The 22,211-nt window shown below is 39.0% G+C and overlaps 1 protein-coding gene across 2 annotated transcripts in view; it reads left to right on the forward strand.

Moving 5' to 3' along the window:
- Positions 1–22,211, forward strand: part of agap3 (ArfGAP with GTPase domain, ankyrin repeat and PH domain 3) — an 84,217-nt gene that overhangs the window by 20,993 nt on the left and 41,013 nt on the right. For both annotated transcript variants that reach the window (XM_053612393.1, XM_053612306.1), the window contains exons 7-11: positions 2,193–2,320; positions 3,789–3,947; positions 10,814–10,897; positions 17,871–17,975; positions 20,400–20,571. In XM_053612393.1, coding sequence (XP_053468368.1) covers positions 2,193–2,320; positions 3,789–3,947; positions 10,814–10,897; positions 17,871–17,975; positions 20,400–20,571 — 648 coding nt within the window. The remainder of the gene's footprint in view (positions 1–2,192; positions 2,321–3,788; positions 3,948–10,813; positions 10,898–17,870; positions 17,976–20,399; positions 20,572–22,211) is intronic.

The following is a 22,211-nucleotide window of genomic DNA, read 5'->3' on the forward strand; positions in this document are numbered from 1 at the left end:
TCCAGGATTTACCTCAGTAATGTGATAACACAATGTTATACTGGACGTTTTCATTCAGAAGATTTTTAAAAAATAAATAAAAACATTTTAAGGATACATTTTCAAATGGAAGCATTCTAGCCAAATAAAAGTATTCCTTTTGCCAGCTAGCTAACATGAGGTAACTATCCCTACTCTTCACTGATAACACTAGCCTGCTACCTAACGTGCTAACCTGACAGAATATCTGAGAGGATTTAAGCTTTATTTCTAAATATTTATCAATTTTACTGACAAAATGTGTTATCTTACACAAGTTGGCTACATTTGTACAAATTTTTAATACAGTAGTATGAGGGTACAGCAATATTAACTAACTATAAAAGTATTCCTCAGAGCTGCAAGTCTAACACTAGCCAGCTAGCTAATATGCTAAACTGACAGAATATCTGAGAGGATTTAAGCTTTATTTCTAAATATTCATACATTTTAATGCTAACTATACTGGACAGTTAGGTAACCTTACAGAGAATTTGAGAGGATTTAGTGTGTAGTGTGTGTTGTGTGTGTGTGTGTGTGTGTGTGTGTGTGTGTGTGTGTGTGTGTAAAATATATAATTTATCATCTTTAACACTATCCAGGATATCTGAAATGGTTTAAGTGGCATAAATATTCATAATCTTTCATTATTCATTCATTATCTGCACTAGTAACACTAGCCAGCTAGCTAATATGCTAACCTGACAGAATATCTGAGAGGATTTAAGCTTTATTTCTAAATATTTATCCATTTTACTGCTAGAATTGGTTCTTGTACACAAGTTGGCTAGCTTTGTACAAATAATCATACAGTAATACGACGATACAGCAATATTGTACATACCAAATTGCAGACCACGTCTTAGAAAGAGTCGCTTTACCACCAGTTCGTCACAATCACGTACAATAGAGAGTAGAGACTTGAAGATGAAATTGGGAAATTATCATTGGACGAACGCGATGTCAATCTTGTATTGTGGTTGTTGATTGGTTAGGGAGGAGGAACTCTATTGGAGCATCATTTTACCTGCTTTTGGCCAATTACAGATTAGCATGAGGGGAGAAAAAGACTATTGACAGCCTGCCATTTCCCCTTGGCCTGCAGGTGTCGCTGTTGGGGCATTTTTATCAGAATTTCAATCATGTGTTTTTTTCCAAAGAAGAAAGAAATTACTTAAAAATGATACTGAGATTTGGTAATGGTTTGTTAAAACCAATTACACTTTTTTAAAATTAAAAATATATGTATATTTTTGTTTGTTTGGTTGTTTATTTATTTATGTATTTATTTATTTATCTCCCACTTGCCACTCAAAAATAGTAAGGTGCATCCTCCTCTGCCTCTGTGGACCAGCCTCCTCAGATAAATATGAATAATCATCTTCACCAACACTGGCCAGCTAACTAACATGCTAACCTGACAGAATATCTGAGAGGATTCAAGTTTAAGTTGCATAAATATTCATAATCTTCACTAGTAACCCTAGCCAGCTAGCTAACGTGCACTAACATGACAGAATATCTGAGAGGATTTAAGCTTTATTTCTAAATATTCATCAATTTTACCAATAGCAATACTAGTTAGTTAGCTAACATGTGCTAACACATTTAGGATTTAGTGTGTTTATATAAATAAAAATATGAATAATCTTCATTTACGCTAGCCAGCTAACTAATATGCTAACCTGACAGAATATCTGAGAGGATTTTTAATCTTCACTACTAAATCTACCCCGCTAGCTAACATGAGCTAACCTGACAGAGTACCTGATAAGATTTAGCGTGTTATATTTCTTCTTTACTAACATTAATGAGTTCCCTTACTTGCCCTAACCTCACAGAGTATCTAAGAGGATTTAGCCTAAGTTATATGAATATTCATAGTTACTTTGCTAGTAACTCTAGCCAGCTAGCTAATATGCGTTAACCTGACAGGATGTCTGAGAGGATTTATGTTCATTAATGTCCATAATTATTACTTCGGACAGTAAATGACTTCCTATGTGCTGCTTCTATTTGAACCTAGTGTATACCATAACAAGCACAATTACACCAGTAAATTAGCAAAGGAAAACGTTTGTTCTTTACTTTTCACTTTCTATGAGCCTAGCCATTGTGATTGTATCGCATGTTTTGCACTGTGATAACGTGTGAATCCGCATATGTGTCCGCAGTCGCTCAGAAGGTGGTGGCACTGAGGAAGAAGCAGCAGTTGGCCATCGGGCCGTGCAAATCTCTGCCAAACTCGCCTAGCCACACGTCCGTCCCCTCCGCGGCCATTCCCTCCGTACACCTCAACCAGGTGAGCCCAACCTCGACTCGAGCAGGGATCCGAGAAAAACATTTCGGACACACTCACGACAAATATTCTTATAGAACTTGTAATATTTTAAGTACAGCATCTTGCGTAAGTATTCTCCCTGCTTGAAATTTTCCCACATTTTGCATATTGTAGTATAATTGGAATTATTTGTTTTGATATGAATCTGCACAAAACATCCCATAATATTGAAATGGATAATTCAATAGTAAAAAAATCAATACAGTTTGAAAAATAATTACAAATGAAAAATCTTTTTAAAAGTGAAGCACGGTGGTGGTAGTTGAGCCAGTGAGAGCCTTGTCAAAAAAAAACAAAAAAAACAATTAAACTGTGTAGAGTCTATAGAAGGCGCTAAAGAGTGGCTGCTCTGGCTGTGCGTAGAAAAAAACAAACATGCGCTTTAATCTAGCTACAAGATGAAATCCATCTACAGTCGATTCGAAATTATTGGCACCTTTTATAGTAATGTGCAAAACAGATGTAACAAAATGAAGAAGAAAAAAAAAACCAAACACGCAATTGTTCAAATCAAATCTAAACAGCGAGATACACTCTTTTCCAAAAGTGTGGTTTTGTTCTCGAAAACAAGTGTTCCAAAATTATTGGCACCCCTATAAAAACAAATTATGCATGAGAAAGATGTATCTTTTCTTCTTTTTTTTTTTGTTTATTTCTCTTCAACTCTTCAGTCTTCTACAATATTGTTGCCTTTCGCTCCATATTTTGCGTCAGAGGCAATGACACAGTAGGTCAGAAAGATTTCATGCATAAAATAATGAATATTAATGAGGGGCATACTGTGAAATAACATTTTTCAAAAGTCTGAAGCCGTCGAAAATGAAAAAAGGAGGAGGTTAACACTTGGTCGTGGATGGATTTCTCAAGATATTATCCCCAAACGTTCGTCTAAATCGCCATAAAATAGGTTGCGGAAATACAAATGAGTGTTTTGCGATGGTCACGAGAAGGCATCTTCGATCTAAACGCGTCTTTAGCTTTCAGACATTACAGAAAGAGGCTCAGTTGTGGTATTCTCTCCAGACGACAAAATAACCGGCAATAAATGAAAAAATGATTTATTTATTTTAATCTCTCCTTTCTCCCTGTGTCTCTCAATCTCTGGCACTCTCGTTCATTCACCATGTTGATTTCTTTCTTCCTCCTGTTCACTCTTTTTCTCCTTCTCTCTATTTATGTCTCTCTACTTCTGTCACGCTCATGTTCTTCCTATTGCCCCTTACTATTTCTTGGTGTCTTCATTCCTGCTATTCTTTCTCCATCTCTCCCTCTCTCTCTCCGTGTCTGCTTTTCTCTCTCTCTCTCTGTCTCTCTCTTTCTCCCTCTCTCTGTCTCCTTGCCTCTCTGTCCTCTCCTTTTTCTGCCTTTCCCTCTGTCCTTCCTCCTCTCTTTTTCTCTCTTTTTCTCTCTCTTTCTCTGTCTCTCCCAGGCTGCTAACGGAGGGGGCGCGCCATTCAGTGACTACTCCTCCTCAGTGCCCTCCACCCCCAGCATGGGGCAGCGGGAGATGCGCATCGAGACCATCGCTGCCTCAAACACGCCCACGCCCATACGCAAGCAGTCCAAACGCCGCTCCAACATCTTCACAGTAAGTATGAGGCAGCTGATGCAGAGCACCACACACTCGCACTACTGAGAGGGACAGAGAGATAGATAGAAACAGAGAGAGAGAACTAGAAAGATAGTAAGAGCACCTTCTTAACTGTAGGCCTCCAAACAGCTCCATCGCGCCACACTAACCGCTATTAGCCCTTATGTTCTGTTCAGGTCAAAATAATAATAATAATAATTTCCGTTTTTTTACACCAAGTGAAGCAGCTCTGTGGAATTGTATTTTTAAATTTGACGTTAAGTTGCTTCTGCCTCAATATTTTATTTTTTAAGTAAAAATGAAATGATTATGGACTATTGCCACACAATTTTTACATTTTTAAAAATTTTTTTGTTGTTGCTAGACAATATACGAAAGGTTGAAGATTCGTTTGCGTTATTTAAACGCAGAATCGCTCCCGTAAAAACACTCGCATCTCATAAACCGTGAATCCGCGATTGCGATGCACATGCAATTTTACACGGTTTTAAAAATCAGAGTTCGTTCTGAGATCTGACTCTTTGAACATATTGACTCCAAGTTTTGCAAATTAATTAATTGATACTATTAGTCCTGATTTCATTTTTCGCATTCTCTAATTTTCACGTGGCAAGTTTTCCCCGTGCTCTCTGACCGGTCTTTGCCAATCGATTTCCAAGCACTTGTTTATTCCCTTAAATAATAGTTACATTGTTGAGAATTGAGATAAAGTTGGGAATTTTATATATATATATATATATATATATATATATATATATATATATATATATATATATATATATATATATGACCTTGGGTCAACACTATGTTCATTCAAATCCTGAAACAAAACAGGTTTAAAATAAACAGCGATGGCAGAGGGGCTGTTTGCAGATCTGCACTTAGAGGACTCTATACTTTTTTGCGAACACCAGAGGGAGCCACTGAGCTCAGTCTTACCAAAGCCGTCCTTGAAAGCAAGCTTTCCATAGCAAAATGTATCACTTGCCTAGCAGTAGTAAATCATAGCAACTGGACTTGTCTCATCTTCAAGACGTTCCTGAATTTATGTAAAGATGTCAAAGTTACACATAAGTAGATAATTCCCCAGTGTGAGACAAAAAAAAAAAAAACAGTTCCCGGTTCCTTTCTGTTGTAACAACTTGCACGTTAGCTTAAAAAAAAGAGAGAGGCTAGTGAGTGAACGACTGGTTATAGCTGCTACAACGTAAGTAATAACAGGAACTATTTGTTTGGTGGGATGTTTGACGATGTTAAAGGTAACCGTAAAGGAATAAAACGTACAACGAGTCGTTCTTTAATAAATACAAAATTGTAATCGTTGACAAATTGCTGGGGTATAAGAGAAATAAAACATTTTAGGACATGCGATTATTGGAAAATATTCAATTTCAGGGTGGTAACGGTATCTCTTGCGCTGACGTCCATCCAGACATTGATTTTTTTCCTTTAACAACATGCCGATACCATCCTGACATGGCACTGTAGAACTGCCCCAAACTGGAACCAGTGGAGCTTTAACAGTCTTGACAACATGTCATTGAAAGAAATGCCCAGATTTTCTATCAGCTGTCTGTTTAACCAGATTTTATCAGCTGAAACAAACAAATAAAAAGTTTTTAACTGGTACTAAACAACAAAAAATGATGGTGAGAATGTTAGAAACACAATGTATTTGTGAACTGTACACTTTAGATACTCATGTATTATTTAAAAAAAAATAATTAAACATTTATGTAGATTGAGAAATACAGTAGCACAATGTTGGTTTTGATTGCACAAACCAGACTGTTTTGACTTTTCCCCCCTTCCCCTCCCCCCTTCGTTTGTCTGTATATTGTGTCGCACTAGCCCCAACACTGAGTACCATTAGGTCTCATTGGTGCCAATGTTGAGAATCGCTAGTACTGGGCTGGTGACCCATGGGGGAGAAAAGTACTTTGTGGCATGGAAAAAGGCCCAAAGATGATGTCCCAAGTCCAGTTGCTCTGAATCACAGCTGCTAGAAATCTTCAGAGATTTTAAATCGTTAAGAAAAGGCTAGAACTGATGATATGAAATGAGGAAAACGGCGTTTTTGTTTTTTTCCTGCTTCACAACCGCTTTGTTTTCCTTTTATTTTCAATTCTCCGGAGCCCTTTACTTTCTATATTAAACTGTTAATGTTTTACACAAAGGGAAAACTTTCCTAGACACATTTGCATGTTGCAAGTTTTCTCTTTTAAGAAAACGTCTTTCACTTTGCCCCGCCCCCACCCCCTCCTGCCACAGCGTCAAATCAACCAATCAACGCCAAGCCCCTCCCCCCACCCTTCTCTTCTCACTTTTAACAGACGTTCGCCTAGCGGGCTTTCTGCTGGAGGAAAAGACAGGGACACACTTTTGCTAGCACCCTGTTCATCCTCCAGTCTAACCAATCAAGACCAGCCCCAGTCCATTCAGGCCCAACTCCCCTCCCACCTGTCCTCCAATCAGAAGGCCCCTGGAGGATGATTGGCGGCTCTCGTGCTAGCTCCCCTGTCCTGTTTTCTCCCTCCCTCCCTTGATAGGTAGTGTCAAACCCTGTGCCCGCGGAGCCGAAGCACGCCACCTACCCCGTCTGGGTGCCCGAGTGGCCGAGCGAACGCAAGTTCCAGCTCATGACCTTCTGAGGAGCAACGACATGGAGGGGGGGAGGGGAGGGATAAAGGGAGGTAGGAAGTGGAAAGGAAAAAAAAGGGGGGGTGCAAGGTCTCCAACTTCTTCTTCAAGCGACAAAAGATTCCAGCGCAACTGGAGAAGAGGTGCTCGTACCACGCAAGAATCGTGACCTCTGCATCGCTGGTGATTTAAACGGTGATCACCAATTGGGAGTTTCCACCAACGGGCATGACCCACCATTCTGTCAAACTACCTACCCATCCATCCATTTTTTTGCTCCTTTTTTGTTTTAATTAAAGTTCTTTCACAGCTGCACTTAAAAGAGTGGCCTTATTAAGATCTCATACTTTTTTTTTGTATTAATGACTGAAAAAAACAACAAAAAAAGCCGAGCTGTCGAAATCTATGCGCTTTTCTTTAGAAAGCAAAAGATATCCGCTGATACGTGTGTGGTCTCAAAATCTTAGATTTCAATAAGTCCTGTTTGACACTCTTGTCAAGAGTCAACAGTACTTAATTGTACAGTTCAGGGTATTGATGCCCTCGAGTCCGTCTTTGGTACCTTTGGTATGTCTATTGATTGGCAAATACGAGGTAGTTATGGCACATAATTTATTACGGCAATTAACAAAGTACTGTAATTAATTGATGTTACATAATTAATTACCGTGTTTAATTAGTTCCGATCGTTCTGTAACTCATTTACGATGCGAAATGACTTACATTACGTAAGGAAATAATATGGAAGGTACTTAATTTACAGTACTGTGGCAGCATCGAGGATCCGGGTTTCGGCACCAGTGTAGATGTGTGTATGTGTGAGTGTGTGTGTGTATTCAGAGAGGTGGGTGGTGGTGGTGGTGGGGGGGACTCGGGACACAAGCCTATTGTTTAGCGTGAGTGCTTTTCAGCGGGCGTCTCATAAACTGCAAGAAACTCGAAAGTATCGATCCCAACAGTTCACCGCTCGAGGGAAAACTGCGAAGAGGAAAAACAGTCACACAGGTGAGAACAGTCACTGGTTATATACCGGTTCAGCCCGCCCACATCATTCTGTCCTTTCTGATGCTCGGCCACGCCCCCGCTGCCACAAGTACGTCATTATAGCGCGTAAAGAATTAATATGCTGAGGCAGTTGATTTATGGTACATAATTAATTACGGTACTTAATAAACATGCTGCCGTAATACATTTACGGTACATAATTAATTAAGGGACAGACAAAAGATTATGGTGCATAATTCGACCTTGGGAAACAAGAATGAATTAGTGCTTAGCAAATTAACATTGGCGTAAACATACAAAACAAATTTATTATGGTTTTGTTTTTTTTTTCAATGGCATATCAAACCAAGACCTAAAAGCGAAGGGAAGTTGATTGATTTTTGAAGCGACCACACGAAATTATATCACTCTCTAGGTCATTTTTTTCCCCCTCACAATTATTAGTATTCCATATATTCCATCCCTCCATTACCTGTGTGAGAGTGTGTGTGCTTGTGTGCTTGTGTATGAGTGATGTGAGTTTTGTGCCACTAGATGTCAGCAAAGGACACCAATAGTCACTCAGTGCTTCCATGGTACTTAAGGAACCGCCACCAATACGTTCCTCATTGGTACGACGTCATTTATGTGTGAAAGTACAGAGGGGGAAAGGGGAAAGGGGTTCTCATCCTTTTTTTCTTCTTCTTCTTCTTTTTTTCTTTCCTTCATTAATTCCTTCGCCATCTGTCATTTCACTCCTTGAGCCAGTCCTCGCTTATCATCTTTTTCATTTTTCGTGTTTTGATCCTTCATATTTTCCCCTTCCAGGCCTTAAAACAAAACAAAACAAACAAACAAAAAACACCAACAAGAAATGTACTGAAAGAGCGGGACTTGATCTGTCCCGTGAGTGTCAACCTGTCACTATTTGCAGTCTCTTTTCCAACAAAAAGGGCTCCTTTTGCAGAACCCTTTGAAAGGGCCCTTGTGTGTCGGTGTGACGACAAAATATTCTTCAGCAGCTCAAACACACACATATATATACATGCATACAGCACACACACACACACACACACACACACACACACACACACAAGCATGCTGCTTTACCCTTAGTGTCCTTCTCCCTGTCTCCTGCTCCCAGTGCACTGTGGGTAATGCATCATGGCTTTCTTGGACATGTCCCATGCCAGCCAGTTAAAGACTCTTAAACTTACGAACTTCATTAAATCGCATCAAATTGATTCGGCTTGAAGCCCCTCCCCTTTCCGCGTATTCGACTGCTTTCTCATTTCTCCTCAGACGCTTTTTAACCCCCCAAACAAGGACTGAACTCATGACATCACGATGCCTTTTTTTGCCGCAAGCAAGGACTCTAAAAGACATGCCAAGATACTATCTGTTTGTTTTGCGTTTCCTCTTCTTTCTTTCTTTTTTTTCCCTTGCTTTCTCTATTGTTTTCTTTTATTTGGATCGGTTTTCACCTTGTCTCGTTTTCAAAGTGGACGATGTGGGTAATGCAATATGATTGACAATGGATAGGGGGACATTTTTTTTCACACTCCTCTTTCGGACACTGGTGACAAAGTTGTCTTGGAAAACAAACTTTTTTTTTTTTTTTTTTACTTTTTTTTTTTTTATAAACGCTCGGCATGAATCAACTCGTGCGTCCGAACTCAAATCCAGCCGAATGTAATGCCAACTGTGATCAATGAGGCATTGCAGGTTGTTTTTTTTTTTTTCTTTTGTTTTGTTTTATTTTTTTTCCCCTTCCTTTTCCCCAGACTTTGTTCACATGCTCTTAAGCTGGAGTGTGAAAAAAAAAAAAATCTTATGAAGGCCTTCATAAAACAGAGCACAGGGGTTAAAAACTGAGAAATAAAATGGTGTGGATTGCACTGATTTGTATGAATGTAGTGTCTAATCGAGTTTGTTATAATAATTTTTTTTTTTTTAATTCTTTGTTCATTTTATTTATTTATTTATTTATTAACTGTTTGCTCAGAAAGCTGTGGAAGGATAAACTGTTACAGTCATTTCTATGACCATGATAAAAGCAGATGAAAAAAAAATGATAGACTGCCGTATATCTTGTATTGAAATTTATTTACCAATGGTATTCAATAGAAAGTATATTCTATAGATATATGAGTATATCTATTAAAGAAAAAGAAAAAAAAACAGCGCCTCTGTCGTCCTCGTCGGAACTGCACCGTGTGGTTCGGCCTGCCGATTCTCTCCAAGTGAACCTGTGACTTGATTTGTATGGTGTCTGTACATAAATATATATATATATATAAATATATATATAAAGCAAAAAAAAGATAAATAAAATTTTAAAAATTAATATGATTGTGTTGTGTGTGCTTGGACTCTTGTTTCTCTATTGATATTTCCATTTTGTGAATGAGCGTCTTTCATCTCGTTTGTCTGGTGTGTGTGTGTGTGTGTGTGTGTGTGTGTGAGAGAGAGAGGACTCATAACGTGTGTGATTTTATCATTTTTCTTTGTTTTATTTTATTTTATTTTATTTTATTTTTTTTCTGGGGAGGTTATATATTCTTGGTTTCTTTTTTGGTATAAAAAAATAAAGTAATAAATAATAATTAACCTGCTTCCTAACATTTCCCCCACTCTTCCAGGGACGGCTCCAGGGTCCAACGCTAAAATATTTCACTTTAATTGTTGATGATCCAATTAAAACAGTGCTTGTTTTATTGTCTAACCCTAACCGTGTTACTTCCTTGATTGTTTGTGAAAGTTGCTAGCAGAGTTTCAGGGCTGTTTGCGGAGAGACGCCGTTAGAGAAGACGTGGAGCAAATGAACTTATTTATTTATTTATGAATATGTCTGTCTGGTTTGTTAATGACTATGGTGATGAGAGAAAAGGTGCCAAAACTTTTTTTGGGGGAAAAAACCCCCAAACAACAGAAGGTTTTTTGTGTGTGTATATAATTGTTGTGTGTGTCCTGTCTGTGTGTAGTTTGTGCATTTCTAAACTGCACGCTCAGTGTGCTGCTGTCTGTTGCGCTGTTTGGCTTGTGCGCTCTTTTTTTTCTTTCTTTCTTTTTTTTTTTTTTTAAAAAAACAACTTTTTTTTTGCCCCCTTTTTTATCCACACAACCCAACACACACCCCATCTACACACACATACTCATATTACACCTGCCACTTTCACGTCCACGTCTTGTGGTGGGTTTTTGTTTTGCGCTGATCGACTCGTTTTGTTTCTTTGCAGTCGCGGAAAGCCAGTGAGCAGGCAAAGAGCGCCGAGTGTAAAACAGACAGCATAGGCAGTGGGAGGGCCATTCCCATCAAACAGGTGAGTGCACTTCACCTCACACACCTCATACCGCATGCCGGTGAGTAACGCACTCAACACACACAACACAGGGGGAAAAAAATACACCTTTCGTCCCCAGTGCTGAGGGGTTCAATGTAAAAGCAGCCAGTCAAAATTATCTGGAATTTTTTTTTTTCTCCATTTCACAACATTCACACCATTCACTTCATATGAAACATTACTAAGATGTTTCTTTCCTTCTATCCATCTTTCTTTCTTTCCTTCTTCCTTCAGTGTTATCTTTGGGTAGTGCAGTGTCAGATTATAAGGAGTACCTCAGTAGCCACTGGATGGTAGTACAATGTCAGATTACAAAGGAGTCAGGAGTTCCTCAGTGGCCACTGGATGGTAGTACAGTGTCAGATTATGAGAAATCAGGAGTTCCTCAGTGGCCACTGGATGGTAGTACAGTGTCAGATTATGAGAAATCAGGAGTTCCTCAGTGGCCACTGGATGGTAGTACAGTGTCAGATCACGAGGAGTTTCTTGGTGTCCACCGGATGGTAATGCAGTGTCGGATTACGAGGAATCAGAAGTTCCTTGGTGGCCAGTGGATGGTAGTACAATGTCAGATTATGAGAAATCAGGAGTTCCTTGGTGTCCACAGCCTAGTAGTACAGTGTCATATTACAAGGACTTTCTTGGTGGCCAGTGGATGGTAGTACAATGTCAGATTACAAGGAGTCATGGGTTCCTTGGTGTCCACTGCCTGGTAGGACAGTGTCATGTTACAAGGAGTTTCTTGGTGTCCACCGGATCGTAATGCGGCGTCGGATTACGAGGAATCAGAAGTTCCTTGGTGGCCAGTGGATGGTATTGTGGTGTCAGATTACAAGGAGTCATGAGTTCCTTTGTGGCCACTGGATGGTAGTACAGTGTCAGATTACAAGGAGTCAGGAGTTTCTTGTTGGCCACTGGAGGGTAGTACAGTGGCAAATTATGAGCAGTCACAAGATCCTTGGTGGGCACAGGATGGTAGTACAGTGTCGGATTCAGGAGTCAGGAGTTCCTGAAAGTGCAGCACAGCTGTTTCAAGACGAGTGCAGAGTTTATCAACAGGGAAGGAGGTAAACATGTGGTGCTGAAACACCTGGCAGGTGCAACACGTCCTGATTACGGCTTTAATGGGGCTCTTGAGCACAATGTTCTCAGATTTAATATATTATATTATATTATATTATATTATATTATATACAAACTCACACAGATCACACACAAGGTGGTCTTTTATTTACCTCTGGCTACATAACGGGGAGAAATTAACAGACTCTTTCTTTTTCTTTTTTTCTCTCTCTCTCCACTGACAAACTGCTGCTTTTTACAGTAAACCAGTAAATGTTCTTTAATAACCAGCTGGGATTTTGAGTTTAAAAGTTGAATTATGATGTCATCAAGAAAGCCAATAATATCATGACAATCATTGAGAATTTTAAACAGTTGTACCCCTAGCTTTGGTATTTTCTCAATCCAAAGGTCAGTGTTGATACACGGGCAAGAGCTACACCCGTGTACAAGATGAGAGATGCGTATTTATTGCGTTTACCTGTGAGTGTGTAGCTGCTTTAAAAAAAAAAAAAAAGTTCTGTTATCATTAGCACTAGCATTAGCAAAGTATCTCCCATGTAATTTGTTGGAATTGCCAGTAAAGTGGTTATATCTTCTTCACACCATTAATTCACCATCGGGATATTAATTTTGATGTTTGTTTGGGGTTTTTTTTCCAACGATAATTTTCAAAATCACACTCGAGTCGGTTGTGGTGTTGTCATGGCAACAAAATGACTTTGCCGCCAAGCCCATGACATCACCGCGTCTTGATTTCAGACCAGCATCAACTGAAGGAGCCGCCCTAGATTTGGACTTTTGTGGTGGATTATGGTTTGCAGAAGGGTTTGAGATGACGAACTAGAACCAGAACTGGTACCTTATCAGTAGAAAATGGAGCATCACCATCACCAACCCCATACATACTTGCTCTGTCTCAGTACATGAATATATTATAATATAGTGGAATATTACAAGATGAGCTCGTAGTTTCACCCCGTAGAATGATTTTATTTTCGCATAATATACATTGTACCAGCATGTAAAATATAAATGTCTGTGTTCTTTCAAGGAGCATTCTTTTTGGCCTGAGCATAATTACCAAAAGTTGTCCCATATCGTCTAGTCTGATTAGACAGCAGTACTATTTTTTTATTATTATTTATTTTATTTGTATAGCGCTTTTTACAATAGACATTGTCTCAAAGCAGCTTTACAGAAATATCAACATGGTATACAGATATTAAAGGTGCAAATTTATCCCAACTGAGCAAGCCACTGAGTGGCGACGGTGGCAAGGAAAAACTCCCTAAGATGTTTTAAGAGGAAGAAACCTTGAGAGGAACCCGACTCAGAAGGGAACCCATCCTCATCTGGGTAAAATGTACAAATGTAGAATTCATTCACTCCCAAAAAAAACAACAAAAAAACAACTATCACATACAATACAGACAGTATTAATGGAAACCTCCTCCATCCTTTATCATGCTGAGTTCCTCTTCCCACCATGAAGTTGACTGTTTTCCAATAACAGCATGTCCTGAAGTGTTTTATTCTTCTTATACCACAGTATCTTACCAATCATTACAATTTTTATTTATACAAGGAAACTGCAGTGCGTAATTTCCTTTGTCCTGAAGATGACAGAAAACTTGCAGCCTTATCACTGACACGGGAACCTCGTGCCATAAATAAAACTTCATCATATCAACCATCACACCTTTTTGTGTGTGTGTGTGTGTGTGTGTGTGTGTTAAATAACAACACTTTATCGAATAGGCGATTATTAGCCTTCAATTACGTGGCGCGTCTGACCTAGACCTCCCTGCGAATGAGCGGTTGCTATGGAAACGATGACTTAATTGTGAAAGTAAAACCCAAAGTGGAAGGAGTGGAAGGATGGTGACTTTAAATGGTTTTAAATAAATTTTAAAAAGGTTAAGCTTTGCTACAGATATATATATATATATATATATATATATATATATATATATATATATATACACATACACACACACACATATATATCATCTGTACACTGATGTAAAAGCGCCATACCACTGAAACAGTTGACGAGGAGGTCAGAAGTTCTTCCCACCGCTTACCCCAGGCCTTTTCCCTGCCACTGTATATCAATTACACTCATCCTTTCAAGATAATCCCTCTTAAGAAGTGTCATTGTACGCGGCAGGGACTGCATTGAGCCGCCGGAGAAAGAGAGATGAGAGAGAGAAAGAGAGAAGGTGGTCATGGTGGGACACCTTTCAATGGGCTTGATTGCTCGGCCAGTCAAATGCACAATCGGGAAGATCAAAGTGCCAATGGGACTATAATTGCCTCCCACTGGGCAAATTACACACTTTGGGCTAAATCCCCCCCCCCTTCCCTCATACCTCCTTCCCCCAAACTCACCACACACCCATCTGTAAAAATGGTAAATAAGGCCAACAAAGCTCAGGGGCGACACGGAAAAGCTGTCAACACTGAGCTTTTGTGCTTATCACCAGTAAGAGCCCAGTTCTCCTCCCCTCTCCTTCCCTCTCTCCTCCTCTCTCCTTCCCTCTCTCTTCCACTTTCTGTCTCCTGACAGGATGTAGACACTTTTTATTTGGGCTATAAGAGAAGAAAAGTGGACTCTCTGGATTGTTTACTACCTGTATAGTGAACAATACACGCAAATAGAGACCAAGAGCAAAGTTAAATGAATACAGATGACAATGACGTGACCACGATTCCTGTAATTATCTGAGCTTCGACAGATAGCGTTTTAAAACAGTGAGCAATAATGTGCACATATTGTTTTTGGGTTTGTTTTGTTTTTATTAGGGGTTTTTTTGAGGGGGTGGGGTGGGCGGGGCATTTTGTTTTTTTGTTTTTATTATTTTCTGTTTTGTCTTTTTGGGGTGTTTTGATTTTGGTGGTTATATTTTGGTGTTTTGTTGTTTGTTTTGGGTTGGGGGGTTTGTGTTTCTATTTGTATTTCTGGTAGTTAATTTTTTGTTGAATTTTGTTTAATTGTTTTGTTTTTTTGGCTTTGTTTTTTTTTTTTAATCAGTTTTGTTTTGTTCATTTTATAGTTTAGGTTTTTGTTTGTTTTGGGGTGATTTTATACTTTTGGGTTTGTTTTTTCGGGGGGTTTGATGTATTATTTTTGTTTTATTGTTATATAAACTTTGTTTTATGGAACAAAGTTTGTTTGATTGACGTTCCCGTCATGAACCAACCTGCCCGACTTTTCCATGACAAAAACACAACAGACAGTCTACAGATGTGTCATTAACGTCATTAATCTTCCTCAGCAGCTTTCCACCGGGTCCAAATGCAGAAATTAGGCAGTGTGCCATAGTTTTCACATAATATAAAATCATTACATCACTCTATCTTCTAATATTACTTCATAAAAATTCATCTGCGACAGGTTCTCACCTCAGTCTGTCGTGCTGTTTTTCACTTTTCACACATCGATGAACAAATTGTAACTAAAGTATTAGAGAGACTTTTATTTATTTATTTTATTATTAGAATTAAAGCTTTTATATGTATATATATATATATATATATATATAGATATATATATATATATAGATATATATATATATAGATATACATATATATATAATATTTTATTATAGATAGTTGTGTACTGAAACTGGATGACATACTAGAGCTACCACGAATCAAAAAAATTATTAAAAAAAAAAAAAGAAGTGAGGACACATTTCACTGTTCATAGTGGAAGGGGCGGGGCTAAATATTTTTTGGGGGGATTTTAATGTAACGGAGTGGTATTTCCATTAAGCAGTCAGTGTAAAATGTTCTACATTGGTGCTACATACACACATCATACTCTTGGAAAACATCATTTTATCACAATATCGATGTATTTATCGATCGCATGAAATAAAATACAGCACGGTCTTTTAATTCAGTTTCCAAATCGCCTCGAACCCTTTTCTCTAATCGTTTATGCGTTTTTACTACACTGCTCCTGCAAAATGTGCCAAAAACCAAAAATTTGAAATGTTAATCCATTCTTGACATTAGCAGACTGTGGCTGAAGTACTGCCAGAGAAAGCCGATGTAGCCGTGACTGTTATATTATTCCGAATGTCTGTTATTTAGCATTAAATGTGTAGGGAGGTCAGGAGAAGAATGGAGAGATCAGTGGAAGTGTGTGATGTGAGGATTAGGTGTGATTGTGTGATAAACACCCTAATGCCCAGTTGACCCCAGGTCGACTCCTAATGAGCAGTTCCTGTGACTCGACCCCCTTCCTAGCCTGTTAATACAGCTAAGCTGCACACACACACACACGGGCCCAGAGCTCTCACTTGAAGTGTTAAACAGCACATGAAATCTGCCCTAATCCCCCTGATTAGCCCTCAGACCCCCCTCACGCTCGTGTTTGGCCCCCTCAGGCTCGCGGCCTTGCTTTATTTGTCCTGCTGAACCGAGGGGGAGATAAGGGGAACAATCCAGGGGCTTTGAAGAAGCTCGGATCACACGGTCTAATCCTGAGCTCGCAAAGGTCTGCTCGAGTTCAGCGCCACCACAGCAGGCTCATGCATACAGATGGGGACTCGACACAAATAGGATTTAGCCTTCCTTTCGGATTGAGCTCGGGGGATTGATATGTGCATGAGTGAGAGGAGCGGTCGAGGTATAGTAAATGGTGCGGCTAAGAATAAGAATAATGATCAAGAACTGAAGAAATAATACTTTTTTTTTTTTTTAATTCACAAGAAATGGTTTGAAACACAAAAATTAAGAAGAAGAAATCATTAAAAATGAATTAGGAAGAAACTATAACAGAATAATTCATTTGAAATTTGAAGAAATCATCAATCAAGTCTGATCACGAAAGAAGGAAATATAAATAGAAGAAATCATTCTTCAGCTTGAAAAAACATAACACGACACGAAATCATTACAACATTTAAAACGAATAAAAATAATGCATAAGAAATCATTACAAAAAAAGAGTAGAGATTGAATGAAAACAACTTGAATAGAATAAATCATCAAATAGAAGTTCGGAAAAGCAAACAAACAACGGAAAAACACAAGTAGGCTAGAGTTTGAAAGAAAACTATTTAAATAGAATAAATCGTAAAAACATTTGAAAGAGGTCGAAGGGGAGGGGGGGGGATTCAGACAGAAGAAATCTTTAAAATGCTGCAGGAAAGAAAATTCAAATAGATTCGAGCATAAAAAAAAACAAAAAAACAATTCCAATTGAACAAATAAAAGAGTTTAGAAAAAAAAAAAATCGTGTCTAGCTGGTTTTTGAAATCATGTACCAGAGTCAACTTAATTAGTAATTAATATGTCATTTTCTTGAACAAATAAAATCCTGAAGAGGCCAAATAATCATCTTTTTATCCTGATACTTATTATCAGATTCAAGAGGCATATCGGAAATAAATAGTCTTATTTAATTTCCTCTGCAGTAATGCTGAATCTCACATATACCCCTCCCTCTCTCTCTCTCTCTCTCTCTCTCTCTCTCTCTCTCGCTGTCTCTAATAAGGAATATGTACATGTACGTTTTTTGTTATTTCCTGTCAGTATCTGGTATTAAATTGTTCTCAATTGTGGAAGCTTTTGTGGCGCATACTAGCGAATGTGACTCTTGGCGCTGGGAGTGGGGGGGGTGCCAGTAATTTTGAATCCACTCTTTATAAACCTATACACCATCCCTATATGTTTCCGCTCAAAATATCACTCGTTGCCTGTGAGATTGATCATGTATATCAGGGTTTTTTGTTTTTTTTTTCTCCCAAGAAATTCTCAAAATTACACATGTATGACTTTTATTTAACACCAAACCCTTGATGTGTGTGTTTATTGCTGAATTAAAAGATCATTTGGTGAAGTTACGCTCAGTCCTGTCGTCCGTGTGTCGCAGGGCATTCTGCTAAAGAGGAGCGGAAAATCACTGAATAAAGAGTGGAAAAAGAAGTACGTGACGTTGTGCGACAACGGCGTCCTCACTTATCATCCCAGCTTACACGTGAGTGACAATCACTTCCTGTCTAGAAAGAAACATTCATGCATGATTGTGGATATGTTGGATATAAAACCAAACAGAACGCCTGCTTATATATACATACATATATATATATATATATATATATATATATATATATATATATATATATATATATATTATATATATATACACACACACACATACATACAATATTATTTGGGAAGCTTATATATATATATTTTTTGGCACGAGTACAAACTTGGCTATGATTGCATATCAGTTTTCTGGAAAATTCTATACTAAAATCATGTCGTAAATGCAAGCCAAGCCAATACTCACTCAACAATTGGCACAAGTAATGCAAACATCGTATTATAAAGAGTTGTAAAGATTTGTCCCTTCACCAGCCTCTTTCGAAGTTAATACGACCAAAAAAAGTATCGAGTATTTTTCATGTTATCGAGAAACAGGAAAAGTGCAAAGACTTGGGGAAACTGACTGAAACTGGAGACTCCTTCCATAAACAAATGTCTCCTTGCAGAAAATTGAAAACTAGATGTAGCGACCTAAAGTCGACTTTAATCTTAAGTTCGAAAGTAGCGTCAGTATTTCCGTAGGGAAAGTTTGCGTATTCGTACTCCGCTCGCATGCCGAAGTTGAGTTTCTGGGATGTTAGAAAGCCGTAAGCGCGGTCCACACCTCCGACGTCGCCCGGTTTCTCTTACGTGGAGCTCTCGGGATCGGAAGGGGTTTTTAAGTACGTTTCCTTAAACCAGAAACCTCAGGGGGGAAAAAAAATACTGACTGGAACCACAGCGTTAGTAATACTGTATCCGATAACCCACATAATAATAATAAGAAGAGGAAGAAGAAGAAGACGAATTCAATGTCGAATAAAACAAACAATACAATGTCGCGTAAAAGCGAAACTACAAACAATACAGTTAAATATTTGTAATATGTTAAACATATGAAACAAGTAATCACTTAACATCTAATACTAGTCTGAAAGGATTCTAATAGTGATGATTACATTAATCAATACAAATTGGTCAATTTAACAATACGCATTCCACCCACTTTGATTAGCTGCCAGTGTATATAAAATAGCACTTGATGCAGCACTTATTATTATTGTTATTATAATTATTATTGTTTACATTTTACAGTATTTGGCAGATGCCCTTATCCTGAGCGACGTCCATTTATCTCATTTATACAGCTGAGAAGTTGAGGGTTAAGGGCCTTGCCCAAGGGCCCAGCAGTGGCAGCTTGGCAGTGCTGGGATTCGAACTCACGATCTTCCGATCAGAAGTCCAACGTCTTAACTGTTTATTATATATTATATATTTTAAACGGTAGAACTAGAAACAGTGTAATATTTCATATTGACAGCAGCAGAAATTGTAACGCTTATAAGACGGGGCTGAAAAAGTGACCGAACGTAACGATTTGTTTATCATTTCCTTCAGGTGCCGGTGTTTTAAATCGTATACCTGAGAATCAGTGTTCTAATCCCATTGTTAATGAACTGTCATGAAGTCATATCATTTAGGTTTTAGAACATGGGAGGGAAAACGAGACGACTATGTCCTGAATCCGTCGCGATCGTGCGCTTGGGTGATGTACTGTACACGACGGGCGGCTTTCAGCTCGAGCATCATTACTTCGTGTGGAAGCTATTAGCGTCTGGACACCTGTGGCTCGTGCTTCCACGCAAGTTCCATGAGTTACTCACACCATTTAACTGCGGTGTGGGTGCGGAGCGAGCGAGAGAGAGAGAGAGAAACTGTTTAATTTTGCATTGCAGCCAGCAGAGCCGTCCCACAATCCCCTTCTGTTAATTCTGTCTGCTACATCAATTAAATTGTTTGCAGAAACTAATTGAATATGGCTTAATCACACATCTTAATAGCTTTCTGCGCCTCGAACTGGCTGTTAATTCCTGCAATAAAGTGAAATGAGAGCGCTCACTGGGTAATTAGCAGCGAGGCTTTTGAAGAAATTAGTGCTTTATGGTGCGCAGTAAAAACGCAACGGAGTTGGCGGGAGGCTTTTCAGGGGCCGGCATCTCGGCACGCTTTGTTTTGTTGTTGTGTTGGTGGGTTTTTTTTTTTCTTCCTCTTTTCTGCTGATCAGGGTGATTTTCACCTTGGCTTAGCCCATTTGAGTTGGTGCAAACACCCCATCCAAATGGAATGGCCAGATTTAAATGAGAATGAGCCTATTTGCGATCGTTAGGGCTAATTCTGCTAATCTGCCGAAGCAGACACACAGGTGAAGTTAATTGTGTGTCTTTTTTGGCGGAAGTGGGATATTTAAAAAGCGATCGTGAGCGCTACTTGCTTGTGACCTAACTGCTCAATTTTTTTTCTCAACTCCCCAACCCGATCTGTAAGCTTTTCAAACTGATTGCTTTGTTTCTTTTTTTTTTTAAAAAAAAAGGATTACATGCAGAACGTTCATGGGAAAGAGATCGATTTGCTCCGGACGACGGTCAAAGTGCCGGGGAAACGGCCGCCTCGGGCGGTGGCTACGGTAGCGCCGACTGCTAGCCCCAAAAGCAACGGTTTAACCAAGGACAGGAGCACGCTCCAGCTGGGCATCGGAGCCACAGGTGAGTGTATACAGCTTTTTATACACGACTGAATACAGGATATGTTTTTTTTTTTTTTAACTCCCCTTTCCCTCCTCCATTTCCCCCAAATTCATCATAAAGTGTTAATATCATTTTAACTGGTGGACAGAAGCTCTAACATTTGACCATGGGATAACTCTTTCCAGAACTTTCCAGAACTATGAAGCCATTGGTAATAATAAGTCAGTCATAGGATGTCCAAGCTTAAGAAGCTAATAAAGAATACTGTTTTAACTTGAAATGGTAATTGGTATACGGTATGTCCATTTGTTATTGTTATTGAAATGACCAGAGCGAAAAAATGTTTCTCTTTCTCAGCAGTGTCTGCTAGATTACTTTGGACGTAGCCAATTGCATCCATTAACGGCCGAGGTGCCATTATTTACGGTTCACAAACAGCAATCAGACCAAACATGAGACAAATTCTCAGAGTTAAAAAAAAAAAAAGAGAGAAGCTAATTCACTGAAGGGGAAGGACGTGAAAGACGCGCATTCGCTTCTAGATAAACTTTGACCTGTGAATTTACATTCTTCGGTTTTGTGAGCCAATAGAAAACGAGGGGGCGGGACTCTGATCTGTAAAAAATGGAGGAGCTGCTAATTATTAGGTAGTGCCACACCAGGAAAAAAATTAGCCTTCTCATTCATCGATATTCATATGGTAACGGTTTTTGTGGTAATATTACATTCACCTGCTACGATTTTCTTGTGAGCAATGTCGGCTATTGAGACACGCCCACTTTTTTTTCTTGCAATGACTCAAAACAATGTTTATGGGGAAAATAATTCGAAAAAGATTTTTTTTGAAAACCAAACAAACCCAAACACATGATTGTTGATATAGTGAAGCTTTCTGTATGGCGACGCTTATTTAACAACTTCTAGAAGGAGTCTCCAGTTCCACAACATTTCAATGGTATCAAGGAACAAAACGCTTCCACACTGTAACTGGAACTCATCGCATTTACCTAGACTGATGCAACATGGAATGTTTTATTCCTTGGTTAATACACATTCTTATTTGTTAAGGGATTTTATTTCGTTATTCTACTGTGTGGGGGAAAACAACACATTCTTCTAGTTATGGTGCTTAAAATCTTTTGGAAATGCTGGGATCCGGTTGAGGCACGGCGGCCCGGGTCTCGTCGTTTCACTAGCCAAGCAGAAATAAAGACGTTTGTTCCGTATTCCCTCGTGGGAGTTCCCCTGAGACGAGGTGAGGGGAAAGGTGTAATTGGATTTAGGGGGTTTACATTAAAGGTAATTAATAAAAAATTAGACGGTCTGTTCTGTCGGGGATCCACGGTCTGCTACGGGTTCTCGGTGGCATCGTCCAGGCTAATTGCTTTCATGGCATTAGTGTCGGCGCTCCGAGGGCTTCTGGGAATTTCAGCACCTCTGGATGGAGGCCAAAAAATCCTGAGTCCTGGCTTAATTAGTCTGAAAAGTGGGTCCAGGAAAAGGCTGAGGTTTTGGAGGGATGACTAATGATTAAACGCCAGACGGGGCGGCTTTGTAACGATTTGTAAAGCGCCATTGTAGTCCAAGGGAATCCGGGGAATTTATTTATTTATTTATTTTAACAGTCCGTACGGGATTTCGCGGTGTGTCGTGATTGT

Source organism: Ictalurus furcatus, chromosome 1 (genome assembly GCF_023375685.1).
Source record: "Ictalurus furcatus strain D&B chromosome 1, Billie_1.0, whole genome shotgun sequence".
Lineage (NCBI taxonomy): Eukaryota > Metazoa > Chordata > Actinopteri > Siluriformes > Ictaluridae > Ictalurus > Ictalurus furcatus.